Genomic DNA, 23301 nt, shown 5'->3' with positions numbered 1-23301 from the left:
GTTGATAAAAGTAAAGCAGCAGAAACACTGGCCCTACGTCATTTAAAATACGTCCAGTTCAGAAATACTCTACTGGCTTGACCTTGTTTATGAAAGCATTTTGAAGGCAGGATATATGGGCCTGCAACAGGAAAGGTGAGAAAAATGTCAGGAAGACTTTTGGTGGGAGTCATGGGCGTGGACATAATGAAAGTGCTTACCGCTTTAACGCTTTACCAGCAAATGCAAAACAGACACAGCAAAATACCATGTGATTTTATTATATAAAAAAAAAGGTTAATTATCGCTGTGCTCAGGCTTCTGTGTGTTTACAGAATTTAGAGTCTAAGCGAGCCTGTGTGGAAGAAACCTATTGTACTTTTGGTTATTCAGCCGGTCTCCCTATTTCTGACTACTTTTTCCCTACAGTATCCTGGTAAGATTAGTCATAACAGATGTTTTTACATTCTAAAATAACCAACTTTTTGCTTTTGCTGAGTTGTGCAGTTTGGAGAAACCGAAAATGTGAACTTTCTCTGAAATATTTTCAGCCATTTTTCTCACTTCCGATTAAATTCACCCAGTGTCTTTTCTGTCATTAAAACATGTCTTCATCCAGTTAGCTCTTCTAGTTTGAACACGTCAATTGCAAAATGATGACGAAGAAATCTCCTTGTTTGTTTGCCAGGATTCCACTCAAATGCTGCAGGGCTGAGACCAAATGTTTTGAGAAGCAAAGTTTTAAAGGTACCAAGTGCTAGCACTAATTGAACAGCTCACTTTGCAACAGTGACACACATGTCCCCGAGGTAAGAACGTTCTTCAATCCACCTAAAACACCTACCACACCCAGCTTTCATCACCCTTTGGATGAGTGCCAAATGAGGCATTCACGTCATGTGTAGGAGAGAAGTATTCAGGTGAAACTAGGTGCTTAAGAGGATTGAATCACTAATACTAGTGTATTATTACTAACAACTACGTGTTTGGGAGTGTGTGCTGGACAAACTGAAGAATGTGAGGTGTCATAATCAAAAATGTTCCTCAAAGACTGTCACATGTGTCTGCTTAAAAAGTTGAACTAGCCTTTGTTCATAAGGACTACTAAATTAAACAATTATTTGGTCATTATCTAAGATAGAACCTTTATTAGCAGGTATTAGCACCCTCAGACTTTTTATGATGTTTTTTGTCATAAATCATGACACAATCGAAACCATCCACCTCTGTGTTGTGTTTTTAAATGCTCACCAAGAAAGGTATTACATAAATTTTAGTCTTAATTAAAAGAAAGAAAGAAAGATTTTTGTAATTTTTGTTTTGTAATTCCAGTATTATCAGAAACATGTCTGATTCATTCGTTAATGCAAAATAAGTAATCCGATTAAATTCCCATTGTACTGTCGCAACACGCCTTGACCATTCAGGATAAACCTTGCGTGTAGCCTGGCAACCAAACTGTGAGTGTGCCAACAGCTAGTCGAGCTGGGAACCCAGAAACTAGCGGTGCACTCTTTAGGAATTTCACGGGCACTGGTAAAGTTTTTCATATAAGTGGGAAAGCACGATAGCCAAAAGGACTGTGATACATTTTTAGGTGCACAAAAAAGGAAAGAAAATAAAAAAGAATGTAGTGTGGAAGTGGAAATGTAAAATTGCAGTTTTAGATGGTCAAACGTGAATAGTTTGGATTCACGCGGTCCATTTTGGAGACTTTCATATTGTTTTTCATAACAAACAATGGGCTGCTCGGAGATATTACAGACCAGAACAAAATGGACATAGGACTCCACCTTTCTCCGCCTGCTATCAGCAGTCATGAGTAACCTGAGTGGGGGAGGAAGAACCGCCCAGCGCTGTAAAACTTCGTCCTACCCCTCGGACGGTCAAAGTGTAAACGCAGTTAACAATAGGCTGCAGATGCAGTCAAACTGAAGCCGAACTCTTACTCGAGGATTGACAACGTTTTGTTTTATTTCTAGACGCGATGGGATCACTACTGAAAAGCAGCATTTTTATTCTCCTGGCGTTCTTTCAAGCTGTAAGTAACACATTCAGTACGTGCAATGTATTGCTACGCATTTAGTGTCGAATGGAGAAAAGCGGATCTATACAGGTGTGGCTCTGGCTTGTGGTGTGTATGTGAGCGCTAAAGATGCCGAAGATGATATGTCCTTAATCTTCCTGTTAAAAAAGAGAAAGAAAAAAAGAGAAGCGTTTTCATCACTTTTATCACTTTTATTCGAAAGTCACAGGACAGTTCATTTGGTTTATTTCGCCATACGGGACGTGGGAGGAAAGTTTCGGGGAACAAAGTCTTAATCAGGTCCACTTGTAAGGCAGACGTAATGATTACATTATTAGATATTCTGCTACATCATAACACAGTGGGAATAATGTGCAGCAAGTGGGGTGGACTTCACATTAGATAGATAGATAGATAGATAGATAGATAGATAGATAGATAGATAGATAGATAGATAGATAGATAGATAGATAGATAGATAGATAGATAGATAGATTTGTATAATAATGTCCCTTTTCCTCGCTTTTTGTTCATTTGCAGCTTGTTCCTGTGGGAGCAGAAGGAAATGGACGACTGCTGCACAGGCAGAAGAGACACTGGATCGCACCGCCCCGAAAGCTAATTGAGAACTATGATTACACCGGCCTTGATTGCATTGCTAGAGTGTGTATTTATTTTCTGAAGAATTCCATTGTAAAATTAATGTTTTTCATCTTACAAATATAAATATACATATTTATATGTATATTATTTTCCACAGTCATACAAATATATTTTTTTATGCTGGCAAAGCAACAGTTTAATGTGTTTTAATGTATTTTACTGTGTGAAACAAATCATTTTCAAAAGCTGCATGTCCTTCAGCCACCTTTGCTTTTCACTTACTTGCCTTTAACAAGCATATGTGAGAGTTGCTTCAGAGGCAGACACTGGCAGACTGCCATGTTCATAATGAGTCAGTTCAGACACAGAGACAAATGACAGATACTGCTTTGTGTGCTGCTTTTTTTTACACAACCCTGTTTATTGTTCTAAAGTGTATTAATCTTCATAACTCACCTACTAATGTTAAGTAACGGCAGAGTTTAACTGATGTATGCACAGATGGTCTCAAAGCAGTCTGAATGAGAACCTGCAATATTTGTCATGCTTATATTTATCATAAATATATTCTACTATAATTATGATTTTAAAAATACAACTTTTTAAATATATGGTATAATATGTTCAGTAAATGTTTTCTTACGTTGTTAACTGAAGGTTTTGGCCTTCCAGATGGATTCATTCTGTTTGTGTATCTGAATTTCAGATTCGCTCTGATAAGGACGAGTATGCGAAGATGCTCTACTATATAACAGGGCCTGGCGCTGACCAGGACCCTATTGGTAGATTTCGTATTAACCATAGCACCGGCTGTTTGAGAGTCTATTCCATTCTGGATCGAGAGGAGATTGCCTTCTATCGTGTAAGAGTCAAATCCTCTTTATAAAGAGCCATGAGTTACAAAGTGAATCAGTTTTTAATACAGTTGTGCTTTATAGTTAAGAGGTGTGGCAAGATACACCAATGGGACCCAGGCTGAAAACTACATTGACCTTAATATCACCGTTGATGATGAGAATGACAACGCGCCAGTCATTCAATTACAGCAATTTGGATATGTCAATGAATCTAGTCAATCAGGTATGTTAAGATTTGTTTGTGTCTTTTTTTATTTGATGGATCACAAAAACAATCCTGTCCTTAACTGAATTCATTTACCGGAGTTGCTATTTTTCATTTACCTTCGATTTCCTAGGTGTTGTTATCATGAAAATAATCGCTACTGATGCCGATGATGAGAGAACAGAGAATGCCCAGCTCTCATACAGCATTGTTGAGCAGGCTAACACAGCTGGGTTGTTCTGGATGAACTCTCGCACTGGAGAGCTCATGGTTCAAAGTACCTCACTGGATCGGGAGGTGAGCTCATTTATGACCTTTTAGGTATTGTGAAAATCATCTTGTGCCTCTACAATTATTTAATGGAAAAGCTTGCAACTCACAAGACTGTAGTCAAATCAGTAACAGTATGTAGATTTTGTCACAGCCCCCAAGTTCATCGTTATAGTACGACCTCATATTATAAACGTAATTTGTAAGAAATTAGTCAAATTTTATTCACCACACTGCATGTACATATTCCAACATATTCATCTGTGAAATAATCATTTCTAACTTTTGTTTTTAGAAACAAGATACATATAAGTTAATGATTAAAGTCTGTGATTTAAATGGACGCCCAGGAGGACTAACGTCAACTGGAGAAGTTGAGATCCGACTTCTCGACATAAATGACAACATTCCAACGCTGGAAAAAGAAATAGTAGGTCTTCCACCTTTACCACATCCAGCCCATCTATTCTTGTGTAAAGTTTTTCTTGTTTTTTGTTTTCATAGTGGTCAACAGTAAGCTTTTTTCAAAAACAGTTGTTGTTCATGTGCACTTTATTTGCAGTATGAAGGGCGTATTGAAGAGAACACTGTCGGTGTGGAAGTTATGAGGATAAAAGCCATTGATATGGACCTAATTCACACAGACAACTGGCTGGCTGCTTTCCAAATTGTTTCAGGCAATGAGGGAGGTTATTTCGATATCACTACGGATGAAAAAACCAATGAGGGAATTATCATGGTTCGGAAGGTAAAGAGTGCTGTGTAAATTAGAGGTAAAAGGAAAAATGTGTTTCGACCAGAAGAGTCAAAATTCATGGATTACCCTTTTATATACAGGCTCTCGACTATGAGGAACTGAAGGTGATGAACTTGCGTGTCATGGTTTCCAACAAAGCAGCGTATAATTTTGGCAGCAGTCAGTCTGTGACAGGGGCAACAGGTATCAAAACCTACCCAGTCACAATTAATGTGGTCAATCAGAAGGAGGGACCTCGTTTCCAACCAAGTGTAAAAGTGGTGACTGTCTCAGAGGAGTACACATCCACCTCCCTCAGCAAAATCATAACTAATTACGCTGCTATTGACACTGACACACAAAAGATTGCCACCAACGTGAGGTACAGTTAAACTGAAAGTGTCGCCTGCGCATATATCAACCGATTCTTACACTGAATATGAAAAGTTTATTTTTGTTCTTACATTAATTTACGTGTGTTCTTCAAGGTATGCCAAACACCGTGACATTGACAACTGGTTGATTATCGATGAAAAGACAGCAGACATCAGGCTGAGTAAACTCCCTGACCGAGAGTCCGTGCACTTGATCAATGGAACATATTACGCAGAAATTATATGCATCAGCAATGGTGAGTTCTGTTAACACGGCAGCAAACATCAGTCTAATCAGGAGTAATATCGTACCCAACAGATTAATATTGATCTTACATTCCACTGGCTTTCAGATCTGCCCTCAAAAACTGCTACGGGGACCATAGCTATTCAGGTGGAGGACTTCAATGATCACTGCCCAAGACTGACCTCTAAAACTCAGACCATGTGCCTTCAGGATAGCGTGATCTATGTCACTGCTGTAGATGAAGACCACTTCCCCAATTCATCACCATTTGAATTTACTGTGGTTGAAGAGAGCACCACAGGGAAGTGGAGAGTGGAGCATTTTAATGGTAATGCCATGTAAACAATCACTGTACGGCAAAATCCAGCAAACGCTTTTTAGATCAACCGTCTGAGCTTCCTTTGAGAGTAAAGGCATTTATGGACAAATTGTATATTGTGTTTTAGAAAAAAAATTGTTTCTTGCTATTTTTTTAAGCATTTATTTTGAGTGTTATCCATGTGCACTTCCTTACACATTGCAAGACAAAAACTAAACACTTTGTGCAGTATTTTTTTCTTAATTTACTAATTTATTTCTTCAGAAACTACAGTCATTCTGCGAGAAGAAAACTATGTGTGGCCTGGCGTCCACAAAGTGACACTGAAGATCACAGACCAGCAGGGAAAGTCATGTGCTGATGCTCAGATAATAGATTTGACTGTATGTACCTGCAATAAAAACACCAAATCCTGTGTGTCGCGCTCTACGTCGACTGCAACTTTTGGAGCTGCGGGTATTCTGCTGATGTTGCTGGGACTGCTGCTGCTGCTTTGTGAGTAGAGCCCTTGTTTGAGGATTTTACTCTTCCTATTTTATGGGGGGGGGTGTTCTCCATACTTTCACTTAAAAGGTTGCCTAATTGTACATGTTGTAGCAGGCCTAGAGAGACTGACTAATGTGAGTAGTTGTGTCACGCACAGATGCCGGTTTTTTCATAAATACATTCCTTTCCTGTTAAATCTGTTTATTCAGTTAAAGTAATTCATTGATTATTGGACTTAATTTGACCTAATCAGTCGAGCCTATTTTGATCTAGTGGAAAATGTGCCTGTTTTTCAGTGGTGCCTCTCCTGTTGCTCTTCTGCCTGTGTGGGAGTACAGCGGCTATCGGCGATTTCAAGTCTATTCCATACGACACAAAGCAACAGCTGATCTCATATCACACTGAGGGACAGGGAGAAGACAAGGTATTACTGTAGTTTTGATGTGTGCAGGCACCTTCAACTCTGAACGTTTGATAATCAAATTTATCTGACTGGATCCCACACTTCTCTTGCAGGAGGTTCCTCTTATGCATGTCCCAGTGGAGGTTGATGGTGGTGCAGTGACTAAGGATGTCAACATGTTTGAGGGACATGGATACTTTGGAGGGCTGGCTGAGTTAGGAGGAGGAGCAGGTGGAAGAGGGCCCTATAAAGGCAGTGCTATATACACATCCAATATGACAGCTGACAACATGAACCTGTACAACCAGTACAAATACTCCAGTGGACAGAATATGGACTTCCTGAATACAGGAACGATGGCCAGACAAGATATGAATTTCTCTCAATACAGAGGTGGGGCATGGGATGGCATAGCTCTATCTGAGGAATTTCTATGGGACTACTATTCAAGAGTAAGTGATCCCTAAGTTAAGTTGAAATTGCAGTCTTTCAGGTCAGATAAAGACATTATGTCTGAAGCTGTAATATATTCTTTTTCATCCCCACTTCTTTGCAGAAATCCGATCATGCTGCACAGCAACCTCAGGTGAAGGACAGTATGCTGATCTACAACTATGAGGGACAAGAGTCGCTGGCAGGTTCTGTAGGCTGCTGCAGCCTTCTTGAAAATGATGATGATCTTGCATTCCTTAATGACCTCGGGCCTAAATTCAAAACCCTGGCTGAGATTTGCCAGGGGTCAACCATGGTCACTGAATCTGTAGATGTGGCAGTTTCTTCCACTCCAGTCAGACCCGTCTCTCCTTTCAGGCCTTCCACATCCACACACACACATGTCCGTAGTCACACAGAAACCATCAGGGACAGGGATCGCGTCAATATTAACACCCTAAATACCTCCAATGTATCATCCGGCTCTTCTACCGTTATCCAGGAGGAACGTATCACTGGGAGAGCACAGAGTTCAGCAACTCTTCCCAATGTACACGTCCAGGACAACATAGTGATTCCCAGTCAGACACTGCTCATACAGCAACCTGCTATGTACTATGCTGCTACGCCCATGTACGTAGTCGAGTCCAAGCCCCAAGTAATGCTTGTGGCAGGAGGCACGCAGCAGGCAGTGGGTTCAGTAGGCCAAGCTGGGCTAGGTCATGGGCTGGTGCAAGTTGGTGGCCTCCAAAGTTCCCAGGGTGTGGTACTTGTCGATAGACAGGGAGGAATGGGTGAAGCAACAGGGCAGGCAGCACAAGGACTTTCACGAGGAACCATCTCCAGGTCTAGACAACTATTAGTGGTGGAGAATGGATCCTCAGGAGGGGAGCAAGGTGTGCATTTAGCGCAGGGCGTTGTGCAGACTGGACAAAGGTCTGCAGAGCAGGGCTTTGAAGTCCGAAGTGTGCCAGTGAAAGCTCAGGGTTTTTCAGTGGGGTCGCACAGTTCTCTAGGGTCAAATGAGGAAGCTAAGCTGACAGTCACACCCAAGTCACATGGGACCAAGAGAGTGGTTGTGCAGCAGAAAAAGGTCTTGGTGACAGAGAGAAATTTGGAGTCTAGTTCAAGAGCTTAGAGCAACCATTTTCTGTAGCCTCGCTACAAATATTACTCCTGTTTTGACATGTAATGATATACTGACTGGACTGGAATGTACTACAGTACATCAACATGCTGTATTTCTATTAATGCAGATTATTAATTGCGTTATAAACTGGAGTTTGGTCTGCTTGACCTAAAGTCTTATACTGTAGGTTCTCATCCACCGACCTGAGAAGTTAGTATGTAATACAGACTGTAAGGTGCACTTAGCCATCAGAGGCTGGAATTTCAAACTGAAACTAGTTAAAATAACATCTCCTCTTTTTCTATACCAAGCTTGTATTTGTTTTGAATGATATGTCAAAATTCAGTTCTGTCAACAGCAGGGGAATACAATACAGTGTTGACTATAGAGAGGAAAAAAAGGGTAACATTTCTACACAGTCTTACATGACTTGTGTTATTAGAACCCAACCGAGGGAAAAAAAACAAAACACTGAGTGCACTTAACAGACCTATATGTGCTACATTTTTTCAGGTACAAAACTAATATGGCTTCGGGGCAGTAAAACAACTAGTCCTAAACCAGTTTTACGTAAACTTTACTTTCTCTTTTTAAAGGACACAAAGTAAAAACAAGTCTACACCCTTACCTTGGGCAGCAATAGCTGTCAGATCATTGCATCTCCTGTCTATTCAGCCTGCCAAGCTGCTATAGGAGCAGGAACTGCTGCACTGTTTTTAAGTGGTTACGGTACTGAATTAGTCAATAGCCAGAAATCACATGCATGAACTTGATATTCAATTAAAGCGCAACAGATAGGTCTAAACAGATACATCCACACCAAAAAAAACACAACGTGAGCGCTATAAATCATAGTAAAGCCTTTTTGCAATGAAAATTCCCACACAAGAGTGTTCTCTGCTTAGCGATAATTTTTTAACATATAATGTATATATAATTAGTCTTCAAACGAACACGGTTTTTCGCAGAGGGAGAGGCTGTAGATTTTTCATTTATCTTTAAAGGCTGTCAATATTAGATTTATTGCACAGACTGATGTATTATTTTAGTGTGTTGTGATTTTTAAGGTGCTTAATTTGTACATTGGTATATTTGTTTAGCCATGACTAAAGTTGTCGTGCTAACTGTTAGATCGTTCGCCTACTTCATAATGTGTTCAGAAGCTGTACAGAAACTAGATAAATACTGAGTGTGCTCAAATAACACATCCTCTATTTGAATTGTTGCACTATTTTTATATTTTTCCTGAAAGTATGCATTTTTTATATATATATATATATATATATATAAGTATTAATTCCATGAGATCTAAGTGCCAAAGCTGAAGAAATGTGTTTTGTGGGATCATTACCAGATTGATTTTGTGTGTGTGTGGCTGTGTGTGTGTGTGTGTGTAATGGGATGGGATGAGCTTGCCAGTTTAATGCTGCTGTTCTTGCTACTGACCTGTATTTTTAAACCTGCTTTCTAAACTGCTGTAAGAATATAGCAGTGCAGTGCTAATCCACGGGGATAATGAAGATGTTTTTATTTTAAGGGGTTTTTCAACTTGTATCACAATAAACTCAAACAGAAAAGAATCTGCTTGACACTTTTTACTTTCTGATTTCACACATGACACGATTTATCGTACATCTTTGAGTTAAAAAAAAGTTAAGAACTATGTTTCAGAAATTACTTGCATATCACCCTAACTGTTCTTTTTACAACATTATAAGCTTTTGGATGTCATGTGATATGCAAAATTATACTATTTGCCAGATAGAATGAAAATGAGCATTAATTGGTATTTCATTGTTATTGTTAAGTTATTTATATAAACATATTTGTAATATATTTTATTATATATTTCATATATAAACAATTTAGTTTCAGATTCTTTGGTTACATTTGAAAATGTTTATACAATAGTAAACATAAATGGAAGTCCTTATTTAAATCTGACCATAAGCTGATATAATATTTCTACATAGTTTGTTAATTGAAAGAGACAGTGTATGTAAAGCAATTCTTCAAAGTTAAAAACTTTTTTTTCCCAATAATGTGTTTTAAGCATATGGCTTGGTGATCACCAACAAATTAACTGCATATTTGCATGTCAACTAAAACATGCCACAGGTAGAGACGTTAAACTGTAAGCATTAGCTTCAGGGTTTTCCAACCCGACAGGAGTGTTTCTGCATAGAAGGGATACAACAGGTTTCTCTGTGGTTGACTGACAAAGGTTCATTCATGCTTCACATAAACAGAGGAGAAAGTAAAGTAGAAACTCAGGTTTCAGTTACTGATAATGCAGGAACAGCGCTTTCCTTTTTTTGTGTCTTTTTTTCCCTTGGAGAAACAAAGTAAGCATTATATGCTCGCTATCTGTGAAGTGCACAAAGTAAGAGGGTGTTCTGCCTTTAGCTCAAATTTCAGATAGCAGTCTGTCCGCATAGGGTGTCTGGGTGTTAATGCTTGACCGACTGAGCTAGTGTGTGGTATGGAAACAAACAAACAGTAGTTACAACTTCAAATGTGTCATTAAATGTCAGGAATAGTAATCAAATTAAGAAAACAGTACTGTTCAATAACTTCAAGTGCTAGAGAATACATTAGCATCACAGAGGCTGCTCAGCTGCACAGGGGACAGATCACAGCCTGTCAAGTATGTGTATTTGAGAAGCCGAGGCTCAGTTTATCCATATTGAATGTGGGGAAGCATTGTTTCAAGCTCTCAGAGGGTTCTTGACGTATGGCCTTTTTGATGTGGAAGAAGGCAGCTCTTGTTGCCACTGAAATCCAAAATTGGCATTAACGTTATAATCATTAAACATGTTTTTTAAAATTATCGGGGGTTGTTTTGTTTACTTCCCAAAATAAAATGTAGTTGTGATACATAGTTTATTCAACAGTTCCAACCGTCTTTTTTAAACCCATTTAATGTTTTGTTTCTGGCGACAATGTACTGCTTTGTTTCTTTGCTCCTCTGTGGACAGAAGTGGATCACTTGCAAAGTTTTTCTTTTCAAACCTCAGTCTGAGCTGTCAACATACAAAGCATTAAAGTAGACACAGCTCTGAGCAACTTTGCTAATCAACTTTTCTTCTTTTGTGACATACAAGAAAAAGGTGGCTCAATTTATGACCTGTAATTTGTAATTTGGCCCCATGTAAGGTAATCTGACTAAAAGCTTGTAACGAGCCAGATCTGTTTCTCAGTCATAAAAACAACTTCCTTGTTTTCTTTCCTTTGGGATAACTGGTTCAGAGTAGTATTCTGTGTTATTCCCTGGATGATTTACCCAAAATAAAATTTTTATTTATTGACATTCTGTCTGTCTCCTTTTTTTCTCTCTCTCTCCAATGGAAAATTTTGGATTCACAGTTCAGACTAGGGTGTGTCAAGAAGCATAAAATATTTTAAAAGTTTAAAAAACTTTTCACGCACTTTGAAAGGTGTGTGTGTGAAAGTCACAACCCTGACATGTTCCTTTGATATTACGCATTATAGTGTGAGATTATCAGCGATCACTGTGTGCTTTGAAATTATTTTTTAACCTTTCCTTTGTGCACTGTACAGGCTGTTTATTCGCTGTTGCTGGGAACCTTCCTACTTGGGCTGGGCTTCTTTGTCGTTGATTGGATGGGTGACAATCTGATACCTGCTTGCAAAACAAGGCAATAGATCAAGATGTCATGAGCTATGTGGGTTGTACATATTTCGACGTAGCTTTTGCACATTATGTACCTTTGAAAAAAGAAACCTGACAAGACGTACAGACTGGATCTTTTATTAGAGACATGAGGAAAAGAATGCACATTTGAGTTATTGTTACAAAACTGTACTTGCTTGTTGACACTGACATAGCATGACTTGGATAACTTTAGATTCTAACACCATTCACTGTCGTTGTCAGTAAAGGCTATATTTATATTCAGCGCAATATAGGCTAAACAACTATAGTTGACCATAATCTGCACACCACAACATTTATTGAAATCAGCATCCCTAGTGTACATCTTGTGGTCTCATTGCACTCCAACAGCTGTTATTATTAGGAACTGGCTCGTTGTGTTTTAGAATCAGTGGTGAACATCATGGCGGACTTCTTCATCATCCTCCATTTCATCTTCTTCGTATTCACCCATTTCATCAGCGGTGGCATCCTGGTACTGCTGATACTCAGACACAAGGTCATTCATGTTGCTCTCGGCCTCAGTGAACTCCATCTCATCCATTCCCTCCCCTGTGTACCAGTGGAGGAAAGCCTTGCGGCGGAACATGGCGGTGAACTGCTCTGAGATCCTCCTGAACAGCTCCTGGATGGCGGTGCTGTTGCCAATGAAGGTGGCGGACATCTTGAGGCCACGGGGCGGAATGTCGCAAACTGCAGTTTTGACATTATTTGGAATCCATTCCACAAAGTAGCTGCTGTTTTTGTTTTGCACACTCAGCATCTGCTCATCCACTTCTTTCATTGACATACGGCCACGGAAGATGGCTGCCACGGTGAGGTAGCGTCCGTGACGGGGGTCACACGCTGCCATCATGTTCTTGGCATCGAACATTTGCTGTGTGAGCTCTGGCACGGAGAGGGCACGATACTGCTGACTGCCCCTGCTTGTCAGAGGTGCAAAGCCCGGCATGAAGAAATGCAAGCGGGGGAAGGGCACCATGTTGACAGCTAGCTTACGGAGGTCAGCGTTGAGCTGTCCAGGGAAGCGGAGACACGTTGTCACACCACTCATGGTGGCTGATACCAGGTGGTTAAGATCTCCATAGGTGGGTGTGGTTAGCTTTAAAGTGCGGAAGCAGATATCATACAAAGCTTCGTTATCAATGCTAAAGGTCTCATCTGTATTTTCCACTAGCTGGTGTACAGAGAGAGTGGCATTGTAGGGCTCCACCACAGTGTCAGACACTTTCGGGGAAGGCATGACACTGAAGGTGTTCATAATGCGATCAGGATACTCCTCACGGATTTTGCTGATGAGCAGTGTGCCCATTCCTGAACCTGTGCCTCCACCCAGGGAGTGGGTGAGCTGAAAGCCCTGAAGGCAGTCACAGTTTTCGGACTCCTTTCTCACCACATCTAGCACAGAGTCCACCAGCTCAGCTCCTTCGGTGTAGTGACCTTTAGCCCAGTTATTTCCTGCTCCACTTTGACCTGCATGAAATAATTTTTAAAGACAATTGATGTTGAAAAATATTGTTTTAGTTAATACATCTAGGTTTTACACATAAAGGTTTTACATTTGTGACCAAAGAATGAATTGACTGACACGAAGTCTTGCACAGACAATAGTGATACGCAATGGATCATAATAAATTAGTGATTATATAACTTTTTATCTGGCATCAAGATGAAGTTGATAGTTTTGATATGTCTTGTCAGTTGTTGGATACAAAATATGTTACAGTTATTCATAATTATAGCCCAACAATTTATCGATACGTTGATACTATCAGCTGATATTTTCTATTTGCCAGTCTATCGGTATCAGCATTAATAAAAGAGACAGGAGAAACACCCTTCAACCATGTTATGAGTGTTGTGGCTGCATAGTTTGTCCACCAGAGGGCACTCTTCAACTTCCCTGTACGCAGTAGATATTCACAGCACTACAAAGATCATAGAATATCGGTATCTATATTGGTCTTGAAAATCATCGACTGGATGGTTCGCCATGAAATTAAGACCAGTGGTCAACACCTGCCATAATTTTGTCAAACGTTGCCAAATGAAACTGGCAAGATAATAAAGGTTCCCACTTGTCTGATATGTATCGACAAGCTAAGAAAACAGCAGCTGTTGTGAAATTTTAGATCTTCTAAGTAACAACATCAGCATTGCCATCTTAATAATATTTCCATGTGTGCACTACCAGTTCACTCAAAACAAAAGTGAGCCTTGGTGTAGTTTTACAAAACTTCTTAGAAAGCTGATTAAAACTTGGCAACCAATTTGTAATTCAAAATAACTTATTTCTCTGGAAAGCATCAGTAAGTGATTTATCTGCCATTTTCAACTTGTTAGCACTTGTTATCCAGTGACAAAATAGATTGTCATCTTGGGATAAATGTTTTTGGCCCTCATATTATTATTTGCTTTGTGTTCTGCTGCAGAATCTCCACATAGACTGTATTTTTGCTAAGTCACCACAAGAGCTGTCTCAGTCGACACATGGGCAATGCATCACCGAGGGACTGCAGGAGCTGTGTGCTCAGAATATATAGTAGTGTGCAGTGCAGTGGAAACGAAGTGCAGCTTCATTGTCTGTGACAGTAGGTCAGACACATGCTGCACACATGCACGGATGACTCACACATGTGGAGTCGGTTCAGGATGAATGGTCTGATCCAGATTTATTGTCAACTCACCGAAAACAAAGTTGTCAGGCCTGAATAGCTGCCCAAATGGACCAGAGCGAACTGAATCCATGGTTCCTGGTTCCAGGTCCACCAGAATGGCTCGGGGCACAAATTTGCTGCCTTTGAATACGAGGACAGGGAGGGATGTGGAGGGGTAATGGATGGAAATATCAACAGTCTCAGTAACCTCAGCAACACCGGCAGTAAACCATGAAGAAAAACCTCAGCATATTTCAAAAGATTCGCAAGCAGCATTTCCTTAAAGATACAAGCCTTTCAATTAAGCTGGGAATTCAAAGCGTCTTCTGTTCTTTTCTTGCTTTTTGTCTTGCCCCACCCTTTCTGCCTGTCACCCTTCTTGCAAAACTGCTGCAGCGTGCTGCACAGCTTAATCTAAACCAGTGGGGTTTTCAAAGTGCTGAGTCTTGCAGGATGTATTCAGACACAGAAGCAGTCTTCCTTGACTTTGCCTCGTTTCACTTTCTTGCTCAGTGCTGAAGTTTTAATGTTGCTTATGAATCTGCACTTTTTATTTTAAGGACAATTTGTTTTGTTCAGTCTGCATTAGGTAGTTACCCCCCGTGACACTGAAGCCGGCATGCAACATGGAAACAAAGAATCAATAATGCATGCTGCTGGGAAATAGGATATGGGTAGATTGTTGTCCTTTATTGCCAATGCAGATGAGTAAAAGGTTGGATCAACCCTGGGTGCATGTGGATTGAGATGTTGACCGAAAACATGAGGCCTAATGATGAAACACAAATACTAATTCTTTATTATCCCTGCGCCTTTATTTACCAGGCACTGACTGGCTGCTTGATGTACGACAGCTGTGAGCAACAAAGCAGGTTGTATTTAGAAGGACCTGCAACACAGGCACCAGTAAAATCAGATACTGAGCATGAGTTCAGCTATACTGAGACTGCAGATACCTGTGCTCCCTATAGAGAGACAGAGGGGGAGGGGTGAGACAAGGACACAGAAAAAGAGATTTTTAGCAGGTGCACTGTCCTCATTTGTGTCCCTTCACTCATAGCAGAACCCAGTTTCCACTGCAGCTAAATTAGTGACATGAGCAAACTGTGACAGTCAAATGAGGTCTGTGTAGCATAAGGCCATGCAAGAATAATGATCAGTGGTTAAAAAAGCTGCTTTGTGTATAGTGGAAAATTCAAGCATGTGGTTTATATTAAAGCAACATTTTCCTTCTCACCTGATGCCTCATTGTAGTAGACATTTATCCTCTCCAACTGCAGCTCACTGTCACCTTGGTAACTACCGGTTGGATCGATGCCATGTTCATCACTTATCACCTCCCAGAACTAAGACAAAGCCATTACTATTCATTAGCATTTTAAAAAAAATCATTAATTTACTTATTTTTTTAGAGTAACACAGCAAAAACGAAAACATGAAGCAAGTTTGACGTGTGTGCGTCAGGCCTTGTTTTAGTTTTTGCGCATCTGGTGGCACAATGACGCGCAGCAGCGCAGGCCACATCACCTGAAAGATCAACCAGACTGAACCGCTCCATATAGGTATGTTAATCCGTGATTGATCGATATTAAACTCTTAAAGACAGATTTGTAATCACTTCGATTTAAATGTGCCGAACTAACAGCGCTTTGTAAACTATTAAGGCACACAAACGCGGTGACGTTCCACATTTAAATGAAAATTACTCCTTTAGATCCCTTCTTCAGAGATTAAATGAAGACATTTATACCTTGGCCCCAATCTGATTTCCGCACTGACCAGCCTGGATGTGAACGATTTCCCTCATGGTGAACTGCGGATGCGTGCAGGCAGCGTCCTTTCTCGACTTTAACTGGCGTCCACTCTTCAGCGTCTTGCCGCGGTGTTTCTCAAAATCAGGACTTGCCTCATTTCTCGGGTGAGTGTTGAGCCGGCGAGATAGATAAACGTGCTGCTGGTCAGATGACGTTATACACAACGCAGCATCCTCAGCATCCCTGTTAGCCAATGGGAGCGCCCCGGTTTGATGCAGTGGACCAGCGGATCATGCCGCATCATGGCCCTGACATCACCCTATCCCATACAGGCAAGCATAAAAAAAAGGGCTGCTTTCTCACTCGAATGGGGATGTTTTAAAAGATCCACATAATTAATTTCGCTATTAGAAGATGTCAGACTTTACCAGTTTAATGCTCCAGACTGCAGCTGCTGATTCATCCCAGTCGTCTTTTAAGCAGCTACCTGTAGAAACGAGCCCAGTTTTTAAGGCTTTTGTGGGTTTTAAGACTTAGCTAAGGCTAGTAGTGAACCTTTCCTTAGAAGGCACAGATTCTCCAGCTAGTTGTGCCACTGTATGTTACCTAAATGTATTAAATAACCGACTCTATGTAGGACTGGTCCTCAAGAGATAAGAGGTAAAAGTCAACCCTAGGGAACTTTCCATGTGACTATACCTCCATTACTTTGATGCAGGCTAAAAAGGAAAATATCTTAACATTCAGGAAACGTGAGGAGTTATAAATCCTACTTTCTGATGCCATTGATTGCGAAATGTCTCAGCTTGTCTATAACGACTTGAAGCCTAAGGGCTTCGAGTCATAATAGACTGCATTCAAGTTCGCCCATTCCCCCCTTCTTCATCTTCTTTGAACGCCATTATTAGAATACTTGAATAGACTTTAACTTTAAAATGATTTTTTAAAAAGACACAGAGAAGTCATAAATGTCATAAAAACACATCAATATCAACAGTTGATCAATAAATAGTGGTTTATTTTAACAACAGGTATGGCTTATATACAAGTGCATGATGACTGTTAAACTGAAAACAATATGAAACCAAACAACTGGAATTTATAAATGGTACAATCCATGTTTTTGTTTTTTTTGTTATCATTTTATTTATTTATTTTACATTCATTTAAATCTCCCCTTTAAAGAGATCTTAAGTCGCATGGTTAAGAGAAGCAACACCTGAAATGTGTATACTGGGGCCGTCCTATGTGAGACTTTCATCTGCCGGGTTCAAAACAAGTCCTTGCTAAGATCCAGGATCCTTCATCTTATTTAAGCTCGATGTTTCCACACATTTACCGTATTTACAAAAGACATAATCTTCTTCTTCCTCCTCTTTTTTGCTTGCTTTTCCAACAATTAAAAAATCCTATTCTATCGCTGGTGCTAACATTGCTTTGGATTACTTTCACTAAACTTTCATTTTGCTTCAAACAGAGTCAAATAAAAGGATTATTAACAAAAAGTGTAGTTACTCCCATCTGCATGGGAGAAAAGTGAGGAAGCAACATATCTCAGAAGACACTGGTTGCATCGTGCTGTGTCATTAACGTTACAGATGTCGCGTGGGATTTAGTTGATACACACTTCAATTTTTGCAATACACACTGAAATAGAGAGAGATCAACATTCACCGAGGAGGATTCCGAGTAAAATGAAGCTACTGACCACTGCAGCCCACCCACTCTCAACTGCAGATGCCAAGATTTCCTTATTAAATCTAGTGTCAACACCCTTTTCAACATTGTAGACTGCATGCTGATCTATTGCGTGCAGTCTACAATGTTGAAAAGTGTGTTGTCAACCCCAACAAAATCTGACATCACACGATTGCAGGTCATTGTGCTTTCACGTGTAGCAGCACAGCATACACAGGTTTAAATGATCTCAAGAAATATTTAAACAATATTAATGACTAGATGGTCGTCGTTCACAGCCACCCTAGATCAATCAAAAAGTGGAGCCATCGTGGTGCGATTTAAGCTGCATTTGAGTAAAACAACCACAGGTAGGCTTTCGCAATCATTCAAATAAATATCAAAGGATATGCAGGATTTAGTCAGTGCAAAGTTGAGTTTGATAAAAGCAAAACTTAATTCTAGTGACTGAAGTAGCTGTAAGGTTTACGGAAAATCTTCCGTCAAGTCGGCTGTTGCGTTTGACTCCTGAATGACACCTTAATAGAACTCCAAATACTCCCTGGATATAAGTAATTATGATACACTGTGATCATTTTAGCACATTTGAAATGACAACACATCACTCAGTTGGCTCTAAAGTTTTACAGTACAGTGTAATTATTATTATTATTAATAATAATGATCATTATTACGAGGATTGTTGTAAACAGTGGATTATCTGTAATCACACATCCTTCCTTAGACAAATATTACAACCTCCAAAGCACAAAGTACTACAACAACTGTCAAGTTTCACACACATTTAAGTCAAGTATAATGTTGTCCGCAGACGGACATGGGCTTTGGAAGGAAAAGTGCCTCCTCAAGCAAAAGTCTATCAATTTAAGAATATCAGTCGGTTAATCTGACTGAACGGTTGTGACCTGTATTTTTAAAATGTCGTTTTGACAAATGTAAGAAGTATTGCATTTTTTTTTCCTTCTTTTAAGGTAAACTTAGTTGTGCATGTGAAAGTATGAACACCCCGATGTTAGTAAGCTCTTAATGTCGGACCACGATTCGGAAAACACAAGGTTAGTGGTGCTGCGACATTTGGCAATCGCGTCAAACATTTTCGGGTTTAGGTTCAAAAATAATTTTTTTTTAGGAAATGATTTTTTTTTTCTTCTTCTTTTTTTTTAAGCTTTTTTGTTTGTTGCCGACACATTCACAATAAATTTTCATGCTTAGTCCCCACTTCGAAAGATAAAGTGCCACCACACCGAGGTGCCACAAATACTGTAAGAATGAAGTATAGCTCTGTACAATAAGGGCACGCCATGAGAGATTATTCAAAATAATACTTTGAATTTAAAAAAAAACAAAACAATCAAGCGTAACAAGTAATTATCAATATACTTACATTAATACATTTACAAAAAAAAATCAAAAAACATTTGCATACCATAAATTTCATTGGCTTGAATGATTGGAAAAATAAAAGTTTCTTCTGACCGACAAAATGTGGGTCATTCTTTTTCACCAGTATCACTGCTCATATGCATCACAGATATGCTTTCTGTCAATTTTAATTCATCAAATGGTGATAAATTGTTCATTCTTCTTCTTTACTTCCTAGTTTTGGAATAGGTATCCACATATAGCCTATAGCAGGAGAGAGCACTTAACAGTATTCTCCCAAACAGGCAAATACTATATCACTAAAGTTTTGGCACTATTTCTACACTTTATTTTGGTCAGGGTAGTTTTTTGGCATTTTCTTTTTAAGAAAAAAAAAAACTATTCCAATTCTGATTGCTTACCTCTATAGCAACAAAAAGCACTTTGTAACATTCAGATTTACTTGTCCATACATATAAAGCAACCTTTTTGTACAAATATCTTGACATTACCTTTGAGCACAAGTACCAGTGATTTTTGTTTGTTTGTTTGCTATTAGTACCATTGCATTTCTTCCCCAGTGCTGATGACACGTCTCAGTAATTATGGGAATTGCTTTAAGTCTCTTAAAAATGACAGTGATTTTGTCCCCGTTCATTTACGTCAGAGTAGTTAAAACGCTGGTGATTTCCAGTGACATTCAACGAAGCGCAGAAGTTACTGTCACATTGTCACATACCAGCCTGTGGCATTCTCCCGCTTGCATGGTCTCATTAGGTGGCTAAATGCACAGAAGGGTGCAGCAGCACTGAAAAAACTAAATACAAAAACACCCAAAACAAAACAAAACCAAAAAAAAATGAAACTTTGCAAACATGTTAACTCAACTCCAGGTGGGGAACAGTCTTCATTAAGTGCCTGCAGTCTAAGCAGGCCAGTTCCTGTTCCCATTGATGCAATGTTCATGTGGGTGGCTGCCTCCTGGTGAGACAATTAAAGCTTCAATTCCTGGCTGAAGAAGTGGATCACGATGATGCCATGCCGTTGACAGTGCTGTTTTCTGTGCTGGCACTGTCCCTGTCCCTGATCGAGAGAACACCCGAGTCTATGGGGGAGGACACCGTCCAGTCCATTAGAGAGGAGGGAGTTGCGTCTGTGGAGGCTGAATCTGTGATGGAAGATGGTACTGAATCTAAGACGAGGCGAGCGGCTGATCGTGGTTCAGTGTCTGTGACAGTCAGAGTGGTTGATTCTAGAGTGGAGCTACGTGCAATGTCTGTGACGGGGAGAATGGAAGGAGACTGTGCTGCATTGTTGACTGTATTTATGACAGCGCGAGTGGAAGAGTCCTCTGAGTCAATGCATGGAGGAGGTGTGTTTGGAGGTAAAACGTATTTTTCTTCAACGCAGGGAGAGGTAGAATCTAACTGAGGTGGCCGGGAGTCTATGAGAAGGAGGGTGGGTTGATCTCTTACGGAAGGAGGAGATAAATCCTCATCTCCTCCATCCATAGGAGAAGGAGGACTGTCTCTTATGGAAGGGGGAGAAGGAGAACCCGCTGAAGTGGCGTGAGTATCCTTGAGCAAAGGCGGGTCAGATGTTGTGCTTATATTTTCGATGTCATTATCCAGCGGGTTCGGAGATTTTAAAGTGGAGCTCGGTGGGGGCTCGATGATGGGCGTGGTGCAGATCAGCAAAGAGGAGGGTACAGTTTGAGGGACGGGGGGAGTGGAAGAATCCAATGAAGCAGCAGGTGTAATTTCTGCTTCTCTTGTTGGGGATTCACCACTGTCATTCATTTCAGGTAGGGATGAATCTAACAGTGGTTCCACAGACTCCAGGACGATTGCAGGAGGTTCTTCTGCAGCAGCTAAAAGTGGGTCTGTGACACATGGGGCTTTGTGTAAAGGAGTGGAAGACAGCAGGTGCTCTTTACTGCCCTGTGTGACGGCGTCTTTACCCAGTGTCATCATGTTGCCCGCAGATGAAGATGAAACCGAGTGACCGTTGGGATCTTTAGGGCCAGCCACAAAGGAGTGCATCTCGATTAACTGCATACCTCCAGTCAAATCAATAGCTGAAGAGGCAGTAGAGTCCATGATGATGATGGGCGCTTCATGAAGTGGTGTGTCACGCACTCTTGTGTAGTCCCTGGTGCTGTCAGACGTGTGCAGCAATCCAGGTTTCCTCGGGGGAAGCAGGGGTGGACGGGTGTAGTTCTCGACATCAGCCAGGGTCTCGGGGAGTGGCTGATTGCGCGTTTCAGGCAACAGGAGAATGCAGATGATACAGATGAGAGTGCAGCAGGCAAAAATTATGTGATGAAGGAAATAGCCCTTCTGATTGTGGAGTTCCATGATGGGTTCAGTAAGCATGCCAAAGCCAGCGCTGGCCAGGACCAAGCCTAAACCACCACCCCTATGGGAAGACAGAATATTTATTAGCTTGTAATATCAATAGAAAATTGGGATGACCTCACAAACCTTTAAAACCTCTCACAAATATTGAAATTACTGCAATTTAAGTGAATCACAACCTGCACGTTGTTCTGGAAAGCTAAATCTGGTATTTAAAAGCAGTTTTGTTTTACCCTCCTCTTCTTTTCTGCCTTTTTCCCGAGGAGCAGCAGAGAGTGCTGCAGCACCGTCTACACCCTCTACCCCATGTTCAAATTCGCTTTCCTGTCATTGCCAAAGTTGGCCACTAGATGGTGCACTTCACACATTGTTAGCAGAGCAATGCTTTAAAAAAAACTATATTTTTATACATCAAGTGCTGTGTCACACATCCTCAAAAGGCTAGATAATTTGTGCAAGTTGTGGATTACATTTGATACGGAGTTGTGAGTCTGTCTTTTCTAGCAGTTCAGGAATTTCATACCGATATTAAACAGGAGGAGGAGCAGAATGGATGGTCACGATTAAAAACAAAAACAACAGCTACACTAAAAAATGAATTATAAGTTCTCCAGAACAATGAAACAGATTTTTAAAACAAAGATTTTGAATTGTGAAACACTTGTCAGCCTGAATATTGTTTTACTCCTCTGCAAAATAAGAACACATTTTCCACATTATCTCCCCTCCTCTGGTGGTACGGTCTTGCTCTTGCAGTGGGTTTACCTGATCACAGTGGGAGTGATCTCAGCACAGAAGAAGATGCTCAGGGCGCTGACTGCGTGGGAGGAGAACATACCGATAGCGGAGAAGCCAATGGTGAAATGCGTATTCATTGTACTTGTGGTATCTGCAAAAGAATCAAGAGACACAAACATGGAGATTCTTCACTCAGTATGCTGTGTAATCAGTGAAAGGACAACAGTGGTTTATATGTAAAAATGTGTTAAATTTACTTTTCAGGGAAAATGATTGCAAGTATTTGCCAAAATTAGTATTTTCAAAAATTATAATGTTACAACAATTCTGGTAAATTCAATGGAGTTAGATCAGGCAATGCAATGACAACAAAGGCTATTATTTTAGCTTTTGTTTTGATGTAAATTCAACAAAAAGAGATATAGAATGAGGAGCTGTTGAGAAATGAATCTGCAAACAATGAGCCAATTTAGCCCAAAGACGGTTTAAATAGGGTGTTTTACAAATAAGACATACTAAAGATGGCATAATGGCATAAAGAGGTGTAGAGGAGAACTACCCTGAAATCAGCTCTCGCTTACCACAGGGGGATTAGTGTGGAGAGATTACAGGCGATGGATAAACAGAAGAGAAAAGTAAAGGAAGGCTGGTGGTGAGTTCATGGTTCTGTAACAAAGAGGCTCGCCCTCTTTAACATAAGGGGATAAATAAATAAATAAAAAGAGAGCCTAGAACTTCATCATGAGTCTCCACAAGGCTTGCATAGGCCTGACAAAATGCTGGGTATCTGCATGAAGCATATTTTCCTAAACCTCAAGGAATGCAACAGTCTGAGTTATGAGATTGAGATATATATATATAAAACATAAGCTAATATTTTTACAAAATGCAACACTTATGAATATATATGAATATATGAGTATATATGAACAGATAGACTTACTTATTTTCAGGTGTTCACTGTATTTCCCCAACACTAGAAAAATATTGAAA

At 40.1% G+C, this 23301-nt stretch overlaps 3 protein-coding genes across 3 annotated transcripts in view; 1 reads left to right on the top strand and 2 right to left on the bottom strand.

The window, feature by feature from the left end:
• The first annotated feature begins 1858 nt into the window (after nt 1-1858).
• On the top strand, nt 1859-9646 carry dsg2l (desmoglein 2 like). Its single transcript, XM_085387948.1, has 14 exons — nt 1859-2020; nt 2546-2668; nt 3315-3470; nt 3547-3688; nt 3804-3967; nt 4236-4370; nt 4503-4688; nt 4778-5058; nt 5165-5307; nt 5404-5625; nt 5881-6111; nt 6399-6526; nt 6619-6957; nt 7062-9646. The coding sequence occupies exons 1-14, from the start codon at nt 1967-1969 to the stop codon at nt 8073-8075; spliced, it is 3318 nt and encodes a 1105-aa protein (XP_085244074.1). The 5' UTR covers nt 1859-1966; the 3' UTR covers nt 8076-9646.
• Nucleotides 9647-11832: 2186 nt separating this feature from the next.
• Nucleotides 11833-16349, bottom strand: LOC146648072 (tubulin beta-2A chain). The gene is made up of 4 exons (XM_085387950.1): nt 16150-16349; nt 15637-15745; nt 14430-14540; nt 11833-13215 (listed from the first exon to the last, which is right to left on the bottom strand). Exons 1-4 carry the CDS (start codon nt 16204-16206, stop codon nt 12131-12133), a joined length of 1362 nt encoding a protein of 453 aa, XP_085244076.1. The 5' UTR covers nt 16207-16349; the 3' UTR covers nt 11833-12130.
• An 807-nt stretch (nt 16350-17156) lies between these two features.
• LOC146648071 (solute carrier family 22 member 23-like) overlaps nt 17157-23301 on the bottom strand; it is a 39719-nt gene continuing 33574 nt past the window's right edge. Inside the window, exons 8-10 of the mRNA XM_085389282.1 lie at nt 23252-23284; nt 22336-22459; nt 17157-21631 (exon numbers count right to left, since the gene is read on the bottom strand). Of these exons, the coding sequence (XP_085245408.1) occupies nt 20239-21631; nt 22336-22459; nt 23252-23284 (1550 nt within the window). The 3' untranslated portion in view covers nt 17157-20238. The remainder of the gene's footprint in view (nt 21632-22335; nt 22460-23251; nt 23285-23301) is intronic.

This window comes from Rhamphochromis longiceps, linkage group LG18, assembly GCF_057381845.1.
Source record: "Rhamphochromis longiceps isolate RC_006_pf linkage group LG18, R_longiceps_female_GT1.1, whole genome shotgun sequence".
In the NCBI taxonomy this organism is placed as follows: Eukaryota; Metazoa; Chordata; class Actinopteri; order Cichliformes; family Cichlidae; genus Rhamphochromis; species Rhamphochromis longiceps.
Note: the sequence above shows the minus strand (reverse complement) of the source record. Positions and strands in the feature narration are given on the sequence as shown.

What these genes read in the sequence shown, in the direction of transcription:
- dsg2l (XM_085387948.1), top strand. Translation starts at nt 1,967, where the DNA reads ATGGGATCACTACTGAAAAGCAGCATTTTTATTCTCCTGGCGTTCTTT. An exon ending in AGGGACAGGGAGAAGACAAG is followed by an intron (nt 6,527 to 6,618) that starts GTATTACTGTAG and finishes CTTCTCTTGCAG; the next exon opens with GAGGTTCCTCTTATGCATGT. An exon ending in TATGGGACTACTATTCAAGA is followed by an intron (nt 6,958 to 7,061) that starts GTAAGTGATCCC and finishes ACTTCTTTGCAG; the next exon opens with AAATCCGATCATGCTGCACA.
- LOC146648072 (XM_085387950.1), bottom strand. Translation starts at nt 16,206, where the DNA reads ATGAGGGAAATCGTTCACATCCAGGCTGGTCAGTGCGGAAATCAGATT. An exon ending in GAAATCAGATTGGGGCCAAG is followed by an intron (nt 15,746 to 16,149) that starts GTATAAATGTCT and finishes GCTTTGTCTTAG; the next exon opens with TTCTGGGAGGTGATAAGTGA. An exon ending in CTACTACAATGAGGCATCAG is followed by an intron (nt 14,541 to 15,636) that starts GTGAGAAGGAAA and finishes TCGTATTCAAAG; the next exon opens with GCAGCAAATTTGTGCCCCGA.